This window comes from Protopterus annectens, chromosome 7.part0 (genome assembly GCF_019279795.1).
Source record: "Protopterus annectens isolate FY-2018-M chromosome 7.part0, PAN1.0, whole genome shotgun sequence".
In the NCBI taxonomy this organism is placed as follows: Eukaryota; Metazoa; Chordata; order Ceratodontiformes; family Protopteridae; genus Protopterus; species Protopterus annectens.
The window spans coordinates 1,756,031,022-1,756,055,805 of record NC_056739.1 but is presented as its reverse complement, the minus strand read 5'-3'; the positions used below and the strand labels follow the sequence as shown (position 1 = coordinate 1,756,055,805).

The 24,784-nt window shown below is 43.6% G+C and overlaps 1 protein-coding gene across 3 annotated transcripts in view; it reads left to right on the top strand.

Annotated features, from left to right (window-relative positions):
- LOC122807226 (aminopeptidase Ey-like) overlaps positions 1 to 24,784 on the top strand; it is a 1,536,433-nt gene that overhangs the window by 1,460,689 nt on the left and 50,960 nt on the right. For all 3 annotated transcript variants that reach the window (XM_044078305.1, XM_044078303.1, XM_044078304.1), the window contains exon 19: positions 3,078 to 3,218. In XM_044078305.1, coding sequence (XP_043934240.1) covers positions 3,078 to 3,218 — 141 coding nt within the window. The remainder of the gene's footprint in view (positions 1 to 3,077; positions 3,219 to 24,784) is intronic.

Below are 24,784 nucleotides of genomic sequence, written 5' to 3'. Positions count from 1 at the left end.
CATGAGGATGTTGGGAGTGAAGTAGACAGGTTATTTATAAATATCCTTCAAGAATGCCTGACACAGAAAAATAACTGGTGCTGGAACCATGGCCTAAAACTGAATGCAAATAAATGCATATTAGAATTCTTTGGAAAGATGGCTACCACTCAAAGTTACCACATTGATAATACATCCCAACGAATAGACCAAGAGGTCAGGAATTTGAGAATGCATGTAGACAGTAACTTGCCCGTTGACAATTATGGGTCTACAGTGGTGAGAAAATCATTCTGTGTTGTACAGGTTATAAACAAGGGTATGGTATCTAGGTCAAAGGATGTCATTGCTCTGCAGTACTCAGCCTTCATCCAAACAGTCATTGAGTACAATGCACCCTTTGATATGCATCTGACCAAGCATTTGCAAGAACTAGTGCAGCCACAGAGGATCCTCACAAAAAGAATAGTGGGCACAAACAAAATGTCCAACGTGGACCACCACAAAGCCTTATGCCTGTAGTCAGTTGCTTACAGATTGCTGCTAGGTGAGCTATGCCTGGCCCACAAAGTATGCTCTGATGCCACTTTAATGGACCTGTTAAACATCTGCAAAACCTAATAGCATCAGAAATATCTGCTCTAGGGACCTCATTTTGGATGGACAGGTATGTGCCTCAGGGACAACTCATCTTCTGGAATACACTTACTATCCATGTGAAGCAGAGTTCTTCCCAACCAAATTCAAGTTTCACAAGTTAATGGGTAACCAGAAATAAACTGAATGCAGACATAAGCCTTTGAGGTGCTCCATGTGGGACATGTTGTTTATGCCTCTAGTCTGGTGCCTATGCCTCTTTTGGACAGAGGTAGCCTGTAAATGCTTGACTATAGTTCATTCAAGTTTACATCCAGCTCTTAATAAAATTACCCTAGGATATCAAATCATGTCAGATACATTTGGGAAAGCATGGCTAAGCTTAAAAATGTCCACAAGACAATTAGCCTAGTAATCACCTAAGAACAAAATAAAAACTGAACTTTGGCAAGATCTGTCTTAACTCACTGAATGGATAAACCTACACAATGTCACCCTTAACTGAAATAAAAGCTATGCATTTTGAGACACCCAAAAAGTGTCCTATTCCCACCAAAACTGGAACATCTTTTATAGCAACTAAGGAAATGTTGACATGATTTAGCATTAAAAATGCATTGGGATATAGTTTGAACAAAATTTTAGGTTACCAAAGCATAGATTAACTGGCTACAAATATGGGCCCAAAATTCTCCACTTCCTCTCTCCCAGTAGAAATACTTGCAATAGGTAAATATTCCTTACCTCTCAACTACAATATGATTTCACCTGATGATTTCAACAGCATTCTAAACAAATGAAGTGTTCTACAAACCACATAAAATACCATCTATAAATTCATAACCCTCTACCCTCACATTCAACATTACTGCCGCAGACTCACAAAAAAAAAAAAAAAAAAACTGACTCTCATCAAACACAGATCAATTCTTCACCTTTCCTCTCCAGTGTTTAAACAACTTATATAATGCCAGTAGACTGGTCAAAGGAATCTCCACATGCAAGCTTAAAAATCACTCCTCCCATCCCCCCAAACCTGCCAACACACTACATTAAACTTCACGCTACTGATTATGCCTTCGCCATACTAATACCTAGAATGATGGAATCTCTGCCCACTAACATAAAATCCATTCATTAATTCTTTCCAAGATATAAGGTTAAAAATTCATTTTTAAAGGGGCCAAGTGCAAATGGTTCTTAAGCACCACTGTGCCCTAATCTACTGTTTAGTTTCAAAGCACCTCCCTTATTTATGTTCTTCACTTCATCACCCCTCTTTTCTTTCTCCTTATCCATCTCATTGTCTCCTAAAATCATAGCAATCTGTTTTCACTATTCACTTTTCATTTCCTGCTAATCATGCCTTTCTGTCTGTGTTACAGAACTATCAACACAGTTCTTTTTCTCTGGAAATAGTGTAAATAAATTACGGCACTGGAATGTTAACAATCTTACCTTGTTTTAAATAGATCTGCTTGCATGTTATCAAACTAATGTGTATGATCATTAATAATTTCTACCCAAAGTGTTCAGATTTATGTATTTTGCGGTCGCTATTTGGTTTTGTAACCTAAGGTTTAAACTGAAAATGCCCTATAGAGTTTTCTGTTTTACCTTAGTTAGCAAAATAAAATAAATAACCAAATTAAATCAGTAAAGAAAATTCATGAGCTAGAATTTTTTTTTCTGGAACTAAGCTGAAAAGTGAAACTATAGCTGCAGAAAAATAAGTAAATAAGTAAATGAATACATGACTGAATGAATGACTTGAAAATCAGTACCACATAATGTGTTTTTTATTTTTTGCTCCCCTTCTTATCCTTCATTTGTCCTGGCCTGGATCCCAGGTGCCTGTGCACGTTGGTTTTACCAACTCACTTCCTTGCTCCCCTGGAGTTAATCCAGTATGCTGGGGCAGATCATGAAATGAGGTTATCTTGGGCTCAGCACATCTCAGCTTCCATCCATGGAGTCTTTTTTTGCTTGCAGCTTACCCATCACCCCCCCTTAAGTCCCAATGGTATGCCTGAGTGGTCGGCATGCTATGGAGACATGCAGCATATCGCCTTGCCTCTGTAGCTGTTCACCGAATGTCTCCACCCAAATCCTGTCTTTAGGAATGCCTCCTTTTTGGCATCCCCAGCCTCCAACAGGAATCACCAATGTAGACACCAATAAGACTGCCCACCCACCCCAAGTTGGCTATACCCATACAACCCCATCACTCTATCAGTCACCCAGGCTGCTAATAGAACCCAGCTACTTGTGTTGTAGCCAGGGTTTTATCCCTGTATGCCACCAGAATGGTTATGTAATGTTATTTTGGTGTACCATCTTCTCCTTATGGTTTCAAAGTGCTAAAGTATAGATTAATATAAGGCTTGTTTGTTACTAAAGGAAATTCAAATTAATATGCTACATATGAAACTTTAATTTATACTACTTCCTTAAAGAATTACATGCCTCTTTTCAAACTCTATGTATTGTTTTTACTTCAGATATCTTGCTTATACTTTGGATCCTGAGAAAATTAGAAAACAAGATGCAATGAACACTATTGTATATATTTCAGTCAATCCATATGGTCATAACTTAGCTTGGGACTTCATCCGTGCCAAATGGAAATACATCATCACTACGTAAGTATCTCTGTTTTAGTTCTCTGTTCAGTCCATTGTGGTTTTCATTTAAACCTATATACTCTTTAAGCAACTGATAGCCTTTCATGGACCTCTGATACACTGTTCCTCTCTTATATACCACTAAGTCTATAATAACTGTGAGTGACACTATTTATTTATTTCCTAATTCATTGATTCAATTTAGTTTGATTGGCTAAATCACACTGCAAACATGGCTATTTGTTTGCTATTTGTCATAACAGATCTAGGGAGCTACTTATAGCGATTAGACAAAATTGGCAACAGCACTGGAAATAGACCAGTGTTTTTGCTACTGTAAGGAATAGATATGCTCTTACTGGGATCACACATTGATAGCATCTGTATAAATTGAGGGTTAAAGATAGTCCCCGGGATTCAAGAAGCTCGGCTCAAGGACGGTTTTAGCCTTGCGCCGAGCGTCCTCACTACAGATGATGTAGCAGCGCCATATGAATATGCATGAGGGTGTGCCGCCACACCCTCGACATGCACAGCAAATGTGTGCAAGTGCAGGGGGTGTGTACAAGTGCTCTACGAAGGCGTAAATATGCCCCGACACTTGCAAAACCTACTATGCCTACTAGTAGAGGCCGCCCCTAATAGTAAGTCAGTAATGTCCGTGGATACCAAAATGTATGCTAAGCATACAAGAGTGTCCAAGAACAGTGAAATAAAATTGAAGTAGTAAACACACAAGCACGTAGTGGAATGTAGAGCCCTGTACCTAGAACTGTCACAGTTAGATTGCCTGTCCCCGTATCCCAATTATACATTCGAATTGCAGCAATAGAGAAGGTGCAAGCAAGCACAGAGTGTCTGCGCATCGCCACCCTCTGCTGAGCATAGCTTACACATCATATTCATTCAAACAGAGAAAAACAAGCGGAATCAAAGTGTCAATAGTGTAGTGTTTAGAGTATCCGCCTAACAAACAGGCAGTCATGGTTCGAGCCCAACAATAGCACATATCATTTTCGATGTGGAATGAATGTTGTTATGCAATAACACCGACATAAGAGTATCGCATGAGATATTTAACTTAAATATAATTCAAGCAAAGTGGCACTGTCATAAAGAATAAGGTACTAGTAAGCAGGTGTAAGTGCAAATAAGCAGCAGTAAACATATATAAGTACCAGTAAGCAAGTCTGAGTGCACTTGCGTGGGTCTAAGCAGTGCCCAGCATAGGAAATGTATATATACTTATAAGTATATAATATATACACACACACACACACACACACACACATATATATATATATATATATATATATATATATATATATATATATATATTTATATATATCTGTGAAGCAAGAACAAAGTAAAAATAAAGCATACAAAAGGAATGAGGAGAGAATCAACAGCAACCCCAGTATTACATAGCGCTGTCAGCGTATGTCATATCCAGCTGGGCAGGAGTGGGCAAAGCACTGCTACTCACACCACAGGCAGGATATTACCAGTGGGAGTAATACTGTTGATTTGCTAGGTCTACTTTACACACAGAGGGTAGTCCCTGGTGGGACTACCCAAAAATAGATAGACCATTTGGCCTTCCGACCATTACATAAGCAAGGGCAGGTATGTTCAAGGGCTAAATGGTGGGAGAGCGTGAGAATACATGGGGTGGGACAACATACGTGTATGGCCCCTAACACTCTGGAGAGGGCAATGTGTGGAGGTGTGTCATGGCTGCGATAACAAGTGGACAATGGAAGGTATGCATGTATTTTGAAAACGGGTGGGGTGGAGGAGCTATGGGTATGGAATTATGGAGCCAGGCTTGCCAGGGTTGGATGGACTGGTTCTAATTGGGCCGCCCTGGGGAGGTCAGCGAGTTCGTTATAGGTATATATGCATACACACAGCAGACATCAATATGTAGGAGTACATTCTCTGTAACACATTCATTCCATTTGCAGACATAAATAACATGAATGTGCCCTTACAAACCTTGACATTAGATAGAATAATAGGTTGTGCAGAAGAAGGACGGGATGAAACTGCTAAAATGCAGAAGTGTGTACAATGTCCGAAGTCAGTGCTGTGCTGACAGTAATCAAATGTGAGGACTTCCCCACACATGGAATCATTCCTGTGATCTGCCTGCTACGGCAACGCCAATTACTAAACCGGTCTATTTCTAAAAGAAATACGCTGAACACGTACATAATCAGGCTCTCATGTGTAACGTGTGTGTTACCACATAGTCATACATATTAATTAATTGTAGTGTCATGTTAACGGGAGTAAAGATGTAATGAAGTATAGAGTCTACTCTTGACATAAACACATGCGTGCCCCATGTGGGACAACACAAAAATTGTGAATAGTATTCTTTTGGTTGCTCACGTCACCAATGTTTGTGGACTAAACATTTGGGAGTTCTGAGGATACGTGGAGTGAGTCAACCGATGGGATGGGTCTTTAGGAGTAGGGAATAGCCAATGTGTAGTGGTGTGGATACACCGCGAATCCGACTGGAGAATGGATGCCCGCAGTGTTAGGGAGGCGTTGGGATGTGTGTTTGAGGAACCAGGAGCATGGGTATATGGATATATAGGAAAATGAAGCAGCACAGCAATACTGTATTGGTTAGAGCAACCCCCTAATGAACAGACATTCCCGTACTGAATCCCACTGTATCACATACCATTTACAATCGGTAATCCATACATGAACATATTGCAACAACTGTCCACTGTATAACCTGCAAAATATCATTTAAAAGATAACTGGAGTGAAGTGTCCATGTCATAAAGAATAAAGCACTAGTAAGCAGGTCAAGCATATATAAACACCAGTAAGTATGTGTAAGTGTGTTTGCGCGGGGTATGTATTGCTTTACAGACAAACACACACATATATGTATATATATCTATATATATCTATATATATATATATATATATATATATATATATATATATATATATATATATATAAATATACATGTATGCATATATATATATATATATATGTATATATATGTATATATATATATGTATAAATATATATCTATATATATATATATATATATATATATATATATATATATATAGATATATATATATAGATATATATATATATATACAGATATATCTGTATATAGTAATGTCTTTCTTTCAGCTTTTCCCGGTTAGAGGTCGCCACAGTGGAACTCCGGTCCGCTAATGATTGGCAGTAGATTTTTACGTGCTGGCTTGCCGGGCTGAACGCACAACCTTCAACGAAGGAACGCCCATTCACGCATGTCGACACACAGAAGACACACATGTATATAGCTAAGATATGATACAGCAGTTACGAGTAACATATTTTCACAGGCCGTGCATATGGGGGTGAGGGGTCCAATATACAAACATGTAACACGTAGCATCAACCCCCCCACCCCCCAGCTAGGCCGATGAGACATACAGACACACAATAAAGGTAAACACACCACTGCTTCCCAGACCACTGGCAGGATACCACCAGTGAGAGAGACCTGCCAGATCTAATCCTGAAACATAGAGATCAGTGTCCTTTGTGGGACACCAAAAATTAATGATCGGAGGCAGTCCCAGTAATGACTTATCAAACACCAGCCTGTAGATGTACATGGACCAGTAGGTTGTGCAAGCCTGATAACCCATGGGTTGACACAATGTACGACATGTGTCCCGACACAGGGAGAGTTGGCAGTATGTAGTGGTGTGTTTATACCCCACCTGCACCCACAGTAAGGATGAGTGCTGTAGAGGAGTGGCAGGTGGGGGAACTATGGGTATGCAATTATGGGCCTAGGCGTGCAGGTATTGGCTGGCAAAGTCATATTAGGACCACCCCGGGGATGTAAGTAATATTCCAAAATGGGCATAGCTGATGCCTATACCTCTTAACCCCTCGGAGCACACCGACTGGACAGGACATAAACCATTGGGGGAACAAATAGGGGACCATACCTCTGAACTGTCCCCAATTTCCAGGGACGTCTCAGATTTCGACTCGGTTTCTAACTCTGCCCCACTTAATCCCTCCTAAAACTAGTGAAATTTGGAGGAAAGGTGGTGAGGTATAAACATCATTTACCTCAGAAAATGTATATGAATTCATATGCTCTAAGTCTGTCAATATGTCAGGTTAATAGCACCAATAATTTAAATGTGTCCCTGATGTTGTTTTGCTGTGTCCCTGATTCAGTTGATATTTGTCCCCAGTCGTATGAGAGGTCTGATAGGGACAGAAATCACATATTCCACTTACAACCTTAGAAAGATGATAGACTATTAGGTATGCAGCAGCATGACTCGGCTGAAGGATGTGGGTTCCAAAACCCAATTGCTTGTTTGTATTGAAGAGTGTCAGTTCCCATGTATTAGCCAGACAGGTGCAGATTATAAGAGGAACACAGCAATAATATGAATCAAACTCTGGACAGGCCGCGGATTCCGTATAGTCAAATGGCATGCTTTCACCTAATGGGCAGCCATTTCTGATACTGTAGGCATGTAATCCGTTGTGATAGGCATCACAAGGTAATATCATAGTCCTCACTCCCACCCAGGGGTGTGAATGTCAGATGCAAACACCAAATGCAATGCATTTGCAAGTGCAGGAGCAAGCGAGTGTAAGCCTGTTTGGCCGCTGGTATGTGAGTATTACACTGGTGAAGCAATGTAGAGGCTAACTGAGTGTTAGAAACTGTAACCAGAGCTTAGCATTGCTTAGCACTGCACAAATCTATGCACACCCGCTCACAACTGCTTTAATGTGCCTTAATCACACTGTATCCAATGGCCGTGTTCTGCCCAGCAACAAAATAAATGGCCTCTGCAAGGCTCGAAACCAGGACTCTGCACACACAGCTATTGTGATTTTCCAGTAAGCCATGGCAGATATACAGACATTGGATGTTATCACAAACATATCATCCAGCGCAGTCATTCAACATTATAGGAAATGTATTCCATCATGTAGATGTATGTGTGAGTGTTTATGTCCAGCATGTAGATACATACATATATACAGATATATCAGGAATATCCCATGTGACAACAAAGCATTACAAAGGAATGAAAAGGGAAACACCAGCAATGCCTGTATTATGTAGTGGTGTCATCCTATGTAATATCAAGACTCCCTCAGACAGACATGTGTCAGTCATACACGCAAACATTTGTACATTGGCCATATACTTCACTCTGTGCATGTTATTTACACTAACGCAACAGTTCCTGTCCAATCATTATGTGAGAACAGTACTCTTGCAAGGTGATGTGTGTGACATCATCATCATGATAAAGGTACATGGGGTAACCATAGAGGGACTGGTAGTGTTGGGTGTACAATAAGGTCATCTGCATCACATGTACCTGGAACATTTAGGAGTCATGTGCATACTAGGATCGTGCACCTGGGAGACAGGGGTGAGGACAACTTGAGCATGTTATGATGCATATTAAAAGGGTTACATGTGTCCATTAGACATGTGTGTGAAATGGACAGCTATGTATGGGGCAAATGTTGTTTTAGGAACTGATTGGCCTTTTGTTTCCGTAGGGTGAGAGTGGGATGTGGGGGAAGGAGAGTAGGTATGCTCATGGAGGATAGGTAAGGTAGTATGACAGGCAAGACAGCATACAGGGTCGGTATATGACACATGTGGGGGGATACACCTCGGACAGGGAGGGGTGTTCAGCATTCACAAGCTTATGAGCCTCCAGATGGAAACAGTGGGATGGAGGTCCCCAGTCATGGGCAGCCACCACTGCAACAAAACAGATGCAAAGGTGGCAGTGCCAGGAGCTGTCTAGGAGGGGCAGCCTCACCCTGTAAATGTGACACTCTGCCCTTGAGCTGGCGTATCTGGCCTTGAAACCCCTTATTGAGCCCCCTATGCACCATGTCCATGACTGTACGACAGCGGACATGTCCCTGTCTGGACCTGCTCCCAGGGGGGACAAGCCCCATCCTCAGTGGCGGTACCAGCAGAAGGCAGTGCAGAGCCAACAGAGGTGGAAGTCCAATGCTGGGCCCCAGATGTGCTGGTGCACAGTGCCATGGCCAGCTGGAGTGGGACAGGAGGTTCTGCCGGTACCTCCAAACACATACAGCCAATGGTGTTGCAGTTTAAGCACAGATATGGCTTAGTAACAGTCAACAGCATTCAGGATTACTTACAACAGCATACATAGATATGACCATCAGCCCAACACAACAGATGGTATACATTTGCATTGAGAGCACAACGCATGCATATTTACTGCATTACATCTGTACAATGTGTAGAAAACTTGTGACTGCAGCTATGAACAGTGGCCCATTATTGGCATGTCACTGAGAACCCCAGACAGTGTCTGTCATACCACTGTTTCATGTGACATATGTCCAGTCAGGGATGCGATAGCAGTAATTCATTACTATCATCATGTACTGGCTGCAATCCTCACACTATGCTCCTGCTGTTTACAGATATGTGTTCAGTGAGTAACACAGGAAACAAATGGCTCCACACACTGACCAGTCCACGGATGGCCCTACAGATGGGGGTCCCTCACAAACAAAGCATTGTCTTGTCAGTTTTAAATCATGCGGAATAGCCATTAGCACACACACCTTGTTAAACAGGCAGTTGTCTCATTGAAGCATAGCTACACTTATCTGGCACATCACCCTCCTGTCTTTAGGCTATTTCACACTGTGTTGTTTGAGGAACATCCAGATATCATCTGTGATGCTGTTTACCAAACACCAGATCCAGGTACCACCCACAGTGACTGTCATGGGAAAACACCAACATGATGTTCCTAGATATTGTACTGTGTTTTTCATGCAAATGGCTATGGGAACATCATCGCAGCTGTTCCACATGCAATCAGCTAGAGGAGGACTGCAATAGGTGCAGAGGCCATCATACGAACATGACCATCACTTACAATACACAAGCTGCTGCTGAGCAGGTATACACCTCCACATCCACCAGAGAGTGTGTGGGAGGGACAGACAGAGGCAAAGTACATCAGAGAAGGGCTTGGAGACTAAAACCTAAGCATCGTCTGTCACACATCTACCAGTACAGGGGTTCAAACCCCTGACTGACTAGTCATTACTATTACAAGTGCATGCAGTTACTCCATGTGACACAAAGCTGATGTGTTGGTGTGCTGTAAGAACATATGTGTGTTGGCGTGCAACATCTGCAACAGAGAAATAGTAGACAGACATTAGGTGAAGCACACATGGCTGTCCACATGAATGGATGTCATTGACAACACAACCACACTCTCTAATGGACTGACATTGACACTCTTTGCCAGGCCCACAAATACACTCACAAACCACTTAGTTTGCCACACTGCAGTAATGCACAGGTACTACATGCACCACAGGGATACCCGGAGGTTCTATGGGCTAGGGCATGTGAACATGTTTGACATCTGTTGGTATGCCAATGGGAGTTATACTGGGAGTGACCATGGTTGGGAGCATCATACCCCACATGCAGACACAAGGTGCCAGTACTAACATGCATGTATGCATTGCTTCATGGGTGTGTAGTGGTTGGCTGTGCAAGATGGCTGTACAAGGCTGGGTGAGCAGGAATCCTTGGCATCATGCTACCCGACAATGGTGTACAGTGTGGTACAGGGGTGGAGTGTCTGCAATGTCCCACACAGATGGGTATTGTATGAACTGTCCTGACATCCTGATTACCATTATGTATGGCCATAGCTTTGCAATGCATGCCATGTTTGTGTTTGATAGTCCTTGACATGGACATTGCTTGGGATGTGCATGCCCCTCAATAATGTACAGTGACATGTACAGGTGTACCTGGTTTGGCTGGCACATGTTGCGTACACAGACCGTTATCCTCTGATATGCTAATACTGGCCTGGTGTGGCAGACCTGCTTATTGTCAGCAGGTTCACCCTGCACCTGCATTGATAGCATGATGCAGGTATTCCCTGGTGTCAGTGGCATTGGTCCATACAGGGCACATGTGTAAGGCATTGTATAGCCTCTGTGGATCACATTTGATGGCACCACATATGTTGCAGGCATCCAGGGGGGAACATAGTGAAGGCACATTGTCCACAATTATGTGCCTATTGTACTGCTGTACAGGGTGCCATGCCCTCTGCAACCCACTGTAATCTCACCATGCCTACTATCTGTCATCAATGTGCAGGTTATTAGCAACATAGCAGAATATTCTAGGCAAGTGTGTTTGTGTATGACACATGGGTTCAGGACCTATTCCGGGTAATAGTAGGGTTGCATACTTTGTTCACCAGGCCTTTTGCCAGATGTAGGGGGTGTGGCTTGCCAACACAGTCCCTTGGCTGACTGACATATGTACTCCTCGTGAGGTGGACATTGTGACATATAAGACGGACACCATATAGGAAACCTACAAAATCTGCTCCCCAACATGTCCAGTGATTAGACACTCACAGCCACCTCCACCCATGCTCTGACAGTCAAACACACACACACACACACACACACACACACACACACACACACACACACACACACACACACACACACACACACACACACACACACACACCTGCCATGTCCTGGAATAGAACCCCTACCTAACTAGTGTATCACACTACAGCATTACTCAGTTAGAGCACACGCTACAGAGATTACTAGGTTACAGCAGTCCCAGAGGTGAAATGCCTAGGTGGGTGACATCAGCAGGATTTACAAAGGTGGCCATGTGAATTGTAAAGAGTGTGCATACTCTAAAAAGCATAGTTCCTGTCTCAGGCAGACAGACACACACACACACACACAGTTGGTCTCTCTTGGAATAGAACCCTTACGTAACTAGTTCATTACACTACAGCAATACGCAGTTACAGCATGCGCTATGGAGAATACAGGGTTACAGTGGTCCTAGAGGTGTATTTGAAGGTGGGTGACATCAGCAGGATTTCCAAAGGTGGTCATGTGAATCGGAAAAAGAGTGTGCATCCTCTAAAAAGCATTGTTCCTGTCTCAGGCAGACAAAGACACACACACACACACACACACATACACACACACACACACACACACACACACACACACACACACACACACACACACACACACACACACAAACACACAGTTGGTGTCTCTTGAAATAGAGCCCCTACCTAACCAGTTTATCACACTACAGCAATATGCAGTTACAAAACGTGCTATGGAGAATACTGGGTTACAGCAGTCCCAGAGGTGTATATGTAGGTGCGTGACATCAGCAGGATTGCTAAACAAGTGTACCGCGGGTTGTACATGTCTGTTACCTGCGTGTACCCACCGCTTACTGTCACGAAAACATAATTACACCTGCTTAAAAGTGTCGTATGCAGTCCTAGTTGACAGTATCAACAAGGCTTGCAGGTCTTGAACCCTGGACCATGCACATGCACATTCTACTACAGGTATTCCACAGTACTGTAAACAAATGGGGCAGTCCCTTTGTGTACATATGTACAGTACCCTTGAATATACTGTACTCTGTGAAACAACAAAGACAAGTCTACATCTGAAGAACTGTCATACCTACATATATATATATATATGCACCTACGGGATGTGTATACACACACACACACACACACACAAACACATATATATATATATATATATATATATATATATATATCTATATAGATATATATATATATATATATACATACATATACATACATATATGTTTTATATATATATATATGCATATGCACAGACACATAGTTTTATATATATATATATATATATATATATATATATATATATATATATATATATATATATTTACACACACACACCCACACACACATGTCTAAATGCCCTTTGTGACACAGAAGGGTTCCAAAGGAACTAACGTGTACACAACACTGAGGCATCTCTTGTGTTATAACATTTAAATCATAAGCAGTTCACCAAAGAAGGGATGGTTGTTATGTCTGTGAAGTTTGGGGTGGGGAATGATGGCTAATGTAATCGAACCCGGGGATTGTGGAGTTAGGGTGGGGGAATGATGGGTATGGACCTGCACCCCAGCAACCACTTCTGTGTCACTGCTAGACAGTGGCACAGGAAAATAACATACCCAACTGTAGTTGTGCTTGACTGTGTATGCTTTACCATTCCTAACTATGTAATACTTTGTAGACACCGGTTACTTCAGATTGCTACCATGGTGTGCTAAAAGACATTACACATATGTATGCCTGGCTACAGGGTAGTCACACACACAAACAGGCACACACTTGCCAGTATTGTGCATACCCATCTTGCCTATGTAAAAGTAACTAGTACAGTGGTATGCAGTTGGGGTATGTGCCACAGAACACATGCTAATTACACTTACTGATTCCACGTCTGAGCTTGGTGACATCACAGGACCGATTACTTGCAGTGGAGGGGGGGAAGAGAGAGGTATAGCGGATGACAGGATAAAGGCCAGTGCAAAAGGAGATATCTCTTTGGAGTGCAGCAAAACCCACTGCCATGACAGGATGGAGACACAAATACACACACACACAACCACACTCAGCCTATGCTGACACACACACTCAGGCATTTGCTGTCACACACACAAACGCCAGTGGAGGGATCAGAACTCCTGTCTATCAAAGGATCACTAATACAGTACTATGCAGTTACAAGATGTGCCACAGAGATTACACATCCCAAGGCAGTCAGACTGCCATTCTACAATTGAGGGCAACAACAGGGAGACTGACAATCATGAAGTACATAGCTGTAGACCTATGTGTTTAAAGTAGGTGTCCATTACAACCTGTATGCACAAACAAGACACACCATCCGCAGGTAGGCCTGAGAGGTATAGTTGTAGCACAACAGGAACCTGAACTGGAGTATGGCCATCTGCGGAATGGACAACTACTATCACTACACAGGGTTACACTGGGCATGCTCATACACTTAGTAGCACAGGACCGTTTGGGATGCACTATGACTACAACTACACAAGGTTATTCTGGGCATGCTCATACACTTAGTAACAAAGGGCTTGTTGGATGCACTGGCTCAAATTATACAAGGTGGCAGTGGGTACGCTCATACACTTAGTAGCACAGGGCTGTTTTGGATGCACTCCGATTCTAACCACTGAAGGCCACAGTGTGCATGCTCAAACACTTACATATACAGAACACGTTGTAATGGACTCCTATTGTAAACACACAGGTTTACAGTTAGGTACATCTTACCTGTCAGTATATATGCACATCATACTGGTTTACTACCTGATACCTGTATGTGGCCTGTAAATGATATATCTGTGTCTGTGCTGTGCGATACACATGCATACATGTACATGAAGAACTGACATATATATGTTACATATACACATTCATGCATGTGTGGACATGACAGACAATAGGTTACCTGGGTCGCACAAGTGGATGCTACCTACAGCATGTGTCACACACCTTGCTGCCCTGAAAGGCATACATTGATAGCAGGTTGTGGACTGTGGCATCATACGTGAAACAGTGGCATGTGCAAGCGTAATGTGTGAGCCACCTTGAGTAATGGTACTGAGGTGCAGGTGGCAAGATGACCTCTCCCAGCTGTGGTAGTAGTAGTTGTCATTATTAGCAGGACTGCTTCCCTAAGTATATCTCACAATGGTCACATACACAAATTCTGCTGCTGTCCCTTACCTTATATGGGACATTTTCTACCAAGTACATTAATGCCATGTGCAGTGATGTCATGGTATGGGTGGCAACTGCTAGACCAAAACAATGAGCCAATGTCCTGCTGTTATTATGAGGTTGTACAGTGTCTGTCAGTCGGGGCTGTCATGACTGAACGACGAGCCTTCAACACAGAGCAATGTCCATGTTACACGTGTGTGGATAATACCTAGGTCACATTTACCCATATAGCCACATTCCAAGGCAAATGTCCTACACAGAGAAGTAACAACCTGACACCTACATGACAATTGCATTGGATGCTTATGCTAACCCATGCTAGATGTGTGGCTTTAGTAATCCATTTGCTCAATGTAGAACCTACAATGGGGAATACTGACATCTGTGCAGTGAGGAACACCTGGCTGAAGGCTCTGTAGTGCACAATTGCACTGCCACCATATAACTGAGATCCAGACATGTGGGCCATAACAGTGGTATGGACCATATCAGGTGGTGGTGTACACATATTCATAAAGGCTACTCACATGTAAAGACCACTTCTCTGACATAACACATTACAGATGAGTCTGGTACAGGTGACAGTGGCAAATGCTGCATTCTAGGTTATATCCTCATATACATCCACCACCTTATTCCCAGACTACCAACACACATCCATATGTGGTATGACATAGTATGGTAGATCACCAGCTAATTCTCGACTGGTGGACTGTACCTAGGCCTACATCAACTGTGCAATGTACCCATGTACAGAAACAGCTGCATAATGTGTTATGCAATGCAATAATACCACTGTTTGTAACCTGCTTAGTCGTACACATACCAGGGTTCCTTGGATGTTGTCAGCATTAACACAGTTGACTGTTGCTGTACACCAGTAAACAACACCCTCATGGCTGGATATGATCTAACCATACCTGCCCTGGATATGTACATCCCACACTCATACAACATATATTACATTACCATAGCCTTCATTTACCTTTCTACATACAGGTGGCTACAGTCATTACACACATGCACATGGCAGATAGCATGCTATCAGTACATAAGGTTTGATATCTATGTTGACAGAGGTAATATCCCCTCTCTACTGGTCACCCATGACACCTATCATATGATACAACACCCCATGTGGCATTTATGTCTTTAGACATGTCCACCTAATGCAATGCCTACAAACATACCCAAATAACAGGACCATAGGACCTACACAAGGCCTGTATTGACAGACTCAGGGAAATCCAGCTCTGCTCTGTATGTTCCTGAGTAGTAAGTTTCTGAAATGTTATTGCCTTGCCACTCTTGTACCACTTAAAAATCTATGTAGAAAATCTTTGATGTATTGTTAAATATTTTTACTTTATGTATATGTATATTCAACACTGTAATTTTTACTGTACCGGAGCTTTTCTCCCCGGGCCTCTACTGTAAACGGATATATATCCAGCTAGACTAGCCCGGTCAACAAATGTAAAATAAAATAAAAATAAAATAAATATGTTCATGACATGTACAGCCATTCATGGCCACAGCTCCTACATATACCCCATGTCAATAATTGTAAGGCATGCATGCTGTGTGCTGTCTGGACATTAGCCTCAGTACCACAATAGCCAGTACATGCTGGGGTGAGTTGTTTACAAGCTACAGACCTTGCATATGCTTGAATGAGTACTGCCTAGCTCTAACAGAGCACATTGCTGGCACTCTTCCAGTACACATGAGGTGTGTATGGCAAATATGATGTGCTCACTGTTGACCATTACAGTGCCCTGGCTTCACCATGGCACTGTCAAGTAACAGTTTGTAGGAGCATGACATGGAATAACGCTGTGTGTGTCATGCTGATATGTGCTGTTGTAATATATGCACACTTGGCTACTGAGTGAAAGTTGTGGTGTCCTACCAGTACATGAATACAACATCCATTATGGTGTAACGCTCGGCTATGTTTCACACATGGCGTGGGGAAGGTGTAGAATGTATCCTGTTGACCTGCTAGTGCACATACTGATGTAGACCGCATATGTGTACATCTATTGCTGTTTAAGTAGATTCCATGTGTGTGCAATGTCTGATGTCTGAAGGTGACTGTTGTCTTAGTACATCATGTTGTTGCACTACAGCCTCAACATTGCCAACTGTATATAGTGATATGCTCTAAGTACAGTAAGCCGTACATGAGGTATGGACAGATGTTTGGACATGACTACTAAGTGGTGGGGCTTCTTTGCAGATGAATGATTACCGAGGACAGCTCACCAGTGTGTTACAACCAGTCCTACAAGAACCTGTGTACCTGCTAAGGACAGGTTTTGTTAATTGAAGTGGGAGACAGACAATGTAGCATGCTGTAAGGGTGGCACCAAATGCAAACCCCATGACAGCTGTAACAGTAATACCTCCCCTGTGCATATATTGTGCTTATATCAGCACAGTTGTCAAAGGAAAGAGTCAGTAAGCATTGTACTTTATGTGATAATGCTGTACTGCTGTAGTACCTATCATGAGATAGGTAGGTGTTTGATTCACAGTACTGGCACATGTGGGTGTGTATCCATATATGTCACGTATGGCTGGGAATACATCCCACATGTTATCACTCTCCTGAACACTGTTGTTGATACCAGTACAGAGTGAAGTGATGAAAGAAAGGCATAGGCAGGTGGTTAAACCTCACACGTAAAGTGTCCGCATGTGTGTGACATAGGTGTATATCTTTGTGAATGCCGGTGTGTGTGTGTGTGTGTGTGTGTGTGTGTGTGTGTGTGTGTGTGTGTGTGTGTGTGTGTGTGTGTGGCTGTCCATGTGTATGGCTGTCCGGTTCCTGGAGTGAGGCTGTATTTTACCATAGTGAAATGTTAATGCCCCCTCCCCCCATCCACTCAAAGTAGTCTAGCATCCTTGTTGATATCATCAATTGTAGACGCACATACTAACCACCTGTTAACATGTACACCCTGGGGTGTGACCTGTTGTTACATAGCCTACTGATGGACCCCCCCCCTTCTCCACATACACACACTGCACTGTAGTATCCCTGTCGATGTCCTCGATCTTAGGCCATTCCAACTACCTGTATATGTGTAATCTCTGTGGCCTGTTTTGTAATTGCATAGTACTATAATGTTGATATGCACATAAGCAGGGGTTCTCATCCAAACACTGGCAACTGTGTGTGTGTGTCAAGAGTGTGTGTTACTGTGTCTGGGATCCCTGAGTGTGTGGGTGTGTCTGAGTTTGCATTCTGTCATAGCAGTGGGTATTACTGCTTCCCAATAAGAAGCCACTATTTCTACTAGCCTTTACCCTTGTCATCCAGCATACCACTCTTTTACCCACTCTGCACTCCAGGTATCTATACCTGTGATGTCACTCAATATGGATGTGACGGCTCTGAAGACAGTAGCTTACTACACAGCTATCATGCTCTTGGATCATTAGAACAGTAAACATAAATGAAACATGGGTGAATATAACTGTGATGTGGAAGCTACAAAGTGTATGCAGGTATTGTCATACTGACCTGTGGGTAGTCAACATGTACATATGTGACTCCCACAAACACCAACATCCCCCGGCACATGCAACTACACCTGAAAGAAGAAGGCAGAACGTCAAGATCAACATGCTGCTAGTGTTGTTACACATGATACATGCTGTCAGATGTTCAAAATGCATTCTAAAACTGCAATACATGGTATGTCTGCTGCCTGTCAACACTACTCAACAATATTAATCTACAATTGTCTACCTAGTATGTCCACCCTGTGCATCAGACCATATGAACATGTCCCTGCACCGATGGTGGGATGACAGGGATGCAGCACAGGCATCATCATATGCACAGGATGGTAATGTTTGCCAGAGGCCTAGGCTGTGCCATTGGATGACATCATGTGTGTGTGTTAGGGCCTGTGGTATCATTGGGCATGTGTGGATGTTATATGTGTGTGTGTTGAGGTGCCCTACATTTGTTTCCAGTGTGTGTGTATGCATGCACACAGGTCTTTATTGTGGCTGGCCTACACAAGGGTAATATTGACAGCTGCAGACTGTACAAGGCAGGTGTCACAGTTCACAGTGTCCGGCCATGGCCATGTGACCTGTGCCTTCCAGGGGTTGCATGGGCACTACCATGCAGTGGTCCAGATTGGGTACCATCTGATGACACATGTCCACTGGAATTGTGTCCCTGTTGAGACCGTCCAGGACCACGTGCACGTGGCCTGCTCTGTCCTGGTTTGGACTGCACAACACCAGCAGCACTGCTGCTGCTACCACCACTATGGGAGCGAGCATGTGCTGTATCATGTTCACGTAGACCTTCAACAGGTGATGTAGCTGGCCTACGTCCACGTGCCCAATGCCTCACTCCCACCAGATGTTCCAGCACAGACATTCCATGGATTGACATGCCACTGTCAAGGATTCCCACCATGTTACCCAATCATCTATCCAAAACATCTGCAAGATGATGGTGAGCATTTGTAAGTGCCCGCATGTTGTCAGTTAATGAACGGACAGCAGCCCTCTGAAGCCTCAGACCATCTCTGTTGTGCCATTTAGCACATGCCTGTGCCTTCATAACAGCCCAAAACATGCATTTGGTGACTCCAGCTGATGTGCTTGGTCTCGCAGGGGCATGGTGGCCAGTGGTCCTCCTACAAGCAGCGCTGGGCATATGCCTGTGTGGGACATCACCAGACTGGGATCATGGTGTGCAGACACACCTTCCATAGTCGCCACACTTCCCTGTTCTATGCTACCACCCACCAACTGTCCTTCCTCTATGGCTGGTGGTAATGGGGTATGTGCAAGCAGGGGAACTGTGTGCGAGGATGAGGAGGAGACAGGTGGAATGGCAACCAATGGCACAGATTCAGCCCCTGACAACCCTGTCTGTGCCTCACTCATACTATCATCATCACTGCTAGAGTCTGTGAGGACACTAACATAAGGTGGACCACAGGAGGGCAACACACCTACATCAACACCTGTGAGGGGAAGACAGGAACTGTACATTACAAGTTATACCAGACACACAGACACACAGACAGAGACACACACAGACACACAGACAGGGACACACAGAGACACACACAGACACACAGACAGGGACACACACAGACACACAGACAGACAGACACAGACACAGACAGACACAGGTACACACTCAGACAGACACACACAAAAAGACAGACAGACAGAAAGACAGGCACACACAGACACAGACAGACAGACATACACACAGAGACACACACACACACACACACACAGAAAGACACACACAGACAGACACACACAGACAGAGACACACACAGACAGGCAGACGGACAGAGACATGCAGACAGGCAGATGGACAGAGACACAGACACACACAGAGACACACAGACAGACAGAGGCACACAGACACACACACATGCTATATGCAGGTGATATGGCAGATGGCATTCAGCTTAGACAATTATAGTTTCAGCTTAGGCAGTTATAGTGGTAGTTATCATACATCCCTGAGTTGCACACAACAGCATGCATGTGGTATAGCAGATGGCATGCACCTTGCATAATTATAGTGGTGGTTAGCATACATACCTGTATTGCACCATTTGTTTTAGTAGCCTATGCCCCATACCTGCAACACAATGCATGCACTTTGCACCATTGCACTGCACTGCCATGGTGTGTGCAACATACACCACATGTTACCAGACCATCGCTGACCTTTGTACATCTGCCACTGATGCTTTGTGTTGGCAATCACCCCTATGTGTGAGGACATGAGCAGTAGGGTATGTCGACTGCATACTATGTTTGCCTGAGCCCTAACTTGCATATCTCCCCCAAAGCAGTGCATGTCTGTTCAACATTATTCCGCCTCCCCTGAGCAGAGTGTAGACATTGTGCATGTGGCTGTACACACATGTTTGACATGGCTGTCCCTACTCTGCAATGGAGCCACAGACCAGCACAGGTTTACAATACACCGGCCTGCTGTGTGCTGTATGACCTTGCCAATCACATGTAGTATGACATGTCTTCTGCTGACGTGCTGAATGACATGCATACATGTGTAACACAATGGTGTCCTTTCCAATCTTCAGTACGGTAATGGTGTCCCAATGCAGGGACGTGTTATACTAACATGGGCCTTCAACTGATGCAATGTTTTCTGTCCATACTACAAATATGCAGAGACATACTGCACATTGAGCTGATGTGCATAGCCATTGCAGGGCAACATGTGGCTTCACAATTGCTATACAGTGTGAGTTACTGACACAGATCATAGCCATGACTATGCTCACATACAATACATATCTAATGTGGAATGGGACCCACATCACCGAGGTGTATACACAATAAACCCTAATGTGGAATGTGTGCCACAGGTGACAGAAGGGTATACTGATGACACCCCTGCACATCTGCAACCATATTACTGATACCTGGCAACTATGCCCACACATGGCTAACTTACAAGTACTCTATGTCCCACATGCCATCTGTGTACCTCACACACATGAGGAGCAGGCATGACAGTGATGTCTGACACCAGCAAGGTGAATGTACTGTATCTGTGGCTTGATGTGGATGTATGTGTATGTTGTGCAACACATGTATGTATGTGGATACTGTATAGGTGAATGTTTCCATGTCATGACACACTCCAGATGTTCAAGACATCTTATGTGGCAGTTTCACGTTATGCCTACACAAGCTGTGCACAGGCCTGTATGATGTTTAGTGTTTCACATCTGCAATATCACCATTACACAAAGGCCATAGTTGTATTGTATTGAGCCAATGTACAACAGGGTGTACACACATGTACATGACTTCTATTGTGTGTTTTGCTTAATGTCTCTGGCCATCCTCGATGGCCATGTGTACACATGTTCAGTCCAATGGTTGTGATGGCCATCTTATTTCACGTCAGTGTTATCCCATATGACATACACCCATAGATGTCATATGTTCCACTGAGGACAGGGTTATGCAGACAAAGGGTGGTATGTATGGGATGTGAGACATAGTTTTCAGGATAGCTGAGCAGTGTTGCAGTCAGCCCACTACATGTCATGGACATATCTGATAGCACATGACATTCTGTGACAATCATAGCAAGGGTATACTCCACAAGGGTGTATCCTGTGGGCCAGGCATACTCCAGCTCCAACACATTTAATGTGTGTGCACACATATGCTCTCTGTACAGTACTGTTCGTATTCCCAACATGTGTAATGCTGATATGTAGTAGCTGTCCCTACAGTGGAACACACCTCCACCATCGTATTCACTGTTGTTTACACATCTGGCAATGACAGTTTGGAAGGTTTAGTGTAGGTGTTTCATATAGTCTTCAATTGTTTCACATAGGTAAACAGTGTGATGTATTGCAGGTCTGACCAGTGTCCATTACCAGGACAACCATACATTATGTGTATGTGTGTTATGGCAGATAGCATGAAATTAATACGTTCCGTGCATTATCAAGCCTGGGAAATAATAACAATCTCACCTGACACAGGCTGCTGTTGCTGCAAAATGCCAGAGGTTCCTAAACAGGAGTGTCACAGCAGTAAGATCATTATCCACACCTATGTGGTAGCTACAGGGTGCAATGTCTATGTTAGCACATACGCCAGTACAATACACTATACTATGAAGTATGCACATCCGTGCATACATAGAGTAGCAGACTATAGTATGTGGCATGTGTGCATACATGCCTTGCATATGATGTTAAATTACATATTGTACAGTAACGCATGTAACTATGTGATATATGGTTGTGTTTTATGTGCAGTAGTGACTTACCAGGCAACTCCAGGCTCGGTGGTTGAGAGACACCCACCTCCACAATACCAGCTAAAGCTTGTGGATGGAGGTCTGCAGGTGTCTCCAGGTTGGCCAGTAGCTCCTCGGTACATGTGAGTGGGGGATGGGTGAATGGCCCCCTCACCTGTTGCACCTTGTTCCCTGGCAATTGCATTAGCACGTTGTTTTGCCCATCTTATCAGGTCAGTGCAGTGTTGACACACCTGCTGATAGGTGCGATTGTGGCCCCCAACATCATTTACCCTCCTGCAGAGTTACTCCCACAGGGCATCCCGCTGCTGTGCATCCTTTGGCACATGGCTGAAGAGTGCTGTGTAGTTGTCGAGGAGGTATGGAATGAGGACCTCATCCTCCAAGCGACTGTATGGTGGCAGTCTGCTACGTGGCATACCTGGAAGACATAACAATGGAGACAGGTCACAGTAACTCACAGAGAAGTACAGCAGTACAGCTGAACATACATGTGTATCACATTTATTAAGATTACAAATATGACTTTGTAGATCTACATGACACTAACACCACTGACATGTATAAGTCACACACATTGACAACTACTGGTGATGTGATATTATCACCATATATGTGCGTGTCATGTGATGACATTGCTCATACACCATGTGGATGTTGTCTTGACGTGGGCATGTCTGTTTGGCTGTAGTGGTGTCTTCTCCTGTCAGCACATGCATGGATGTGTTCACATTAATGCAATCAACCTTAATGCTGTGTATATGCCCCATATATAGTCATATATAGCCATTAGGGACATGACCTGTGACCCTGCAGACTTGCAAGCATGTATGTGTTTTGTCATATACATCTACATGGCACTTCACAGCTGTGTAGCATCTTGCCATGTATTGCCTGTGTTGCACATGTGTAACACATGGGACAATAACCAGCCTGATGGTATTTGCAGGGTTGGATATCAACTATGGCATGTATGGTCATAGTGATCTAGTAGGCTATATGCCCTGAGCCATTTATGAGCCTAGGCAGACAGGTTACCTAGCTGTAGGCAACAGACAGGTAAGTTTCAGTGGCCAGTTCAAGCAGTGCCACAGAACCGATACACATGGTTACTGATATATTTGGCATGCAGTCATCACACCATGTCACAGAGAGGGGCAATGTGCAGCTTTGCTGGACAGCGATGCATAGTATGGCAAGAGTATATTAAGTGTATGGGAGAGGGATCTGTCAGGCATGTTGTGATCGTTGTACTAGAAAGGTGGATAACAAAGGGGAGTACCAGAAATGACCCCTGTATACTGTGGCTGGCACTGGTTTGATGTGCGTGTATTCATCAGACACCTTCTGTAGTGTGGGTTACACCAGCAGTCCAGTTGCCAACCACTCCTGTGACATAGGAATATACACCAAGTTTACTGAGTGTAGCTGGAACACAGTATGGGTGATGGCGTCCTACAACCTGGCAAGGTCATGATATGCAGTGTGATTCAAACTTACTGTCATCTAACATCTGTACCGAGTACATCAATTACATTGACCATGATCCGTGGCTGTACAGACCAGACTCAGCAGAGTAGTTGTGCACTATGTCCCATTATCAATGGTGTCTCCCCCTTTGTGGGGTGTGATAACTGTTGCTGTGCACCATTCGGTGTGTACACAGCCTGATATGGAGCTATGATTGAACATGATATGTATGTAGATAGCTGAATGTTCTTACATTTGTGTAGGATACACCCTGGGATGTTGACAGGTCCCATGAAAGCTGTATGTATGGCATTAGAGAGTGCAGCTTGTACCTGCATAGTCATTAGTACAGGGGCCATGTAGTGTACATGGATATATTACTAAGTGTACTTGTTGGGGGTGGGGGGAGGTGGGAGTGGGTTTAGGTTCTCTGAGACCCTATCTGGATGAGCGGGTGCCATTTCTGTAGGTGCAGTACTTCCCATGCCATAGTGCTGTGCAGCATGGCAGGTCTTGTCATTGCCATTACGATTAACGACACAGCTATAGAATGCTCTGTGCTTGGCCTCATAATATGTGG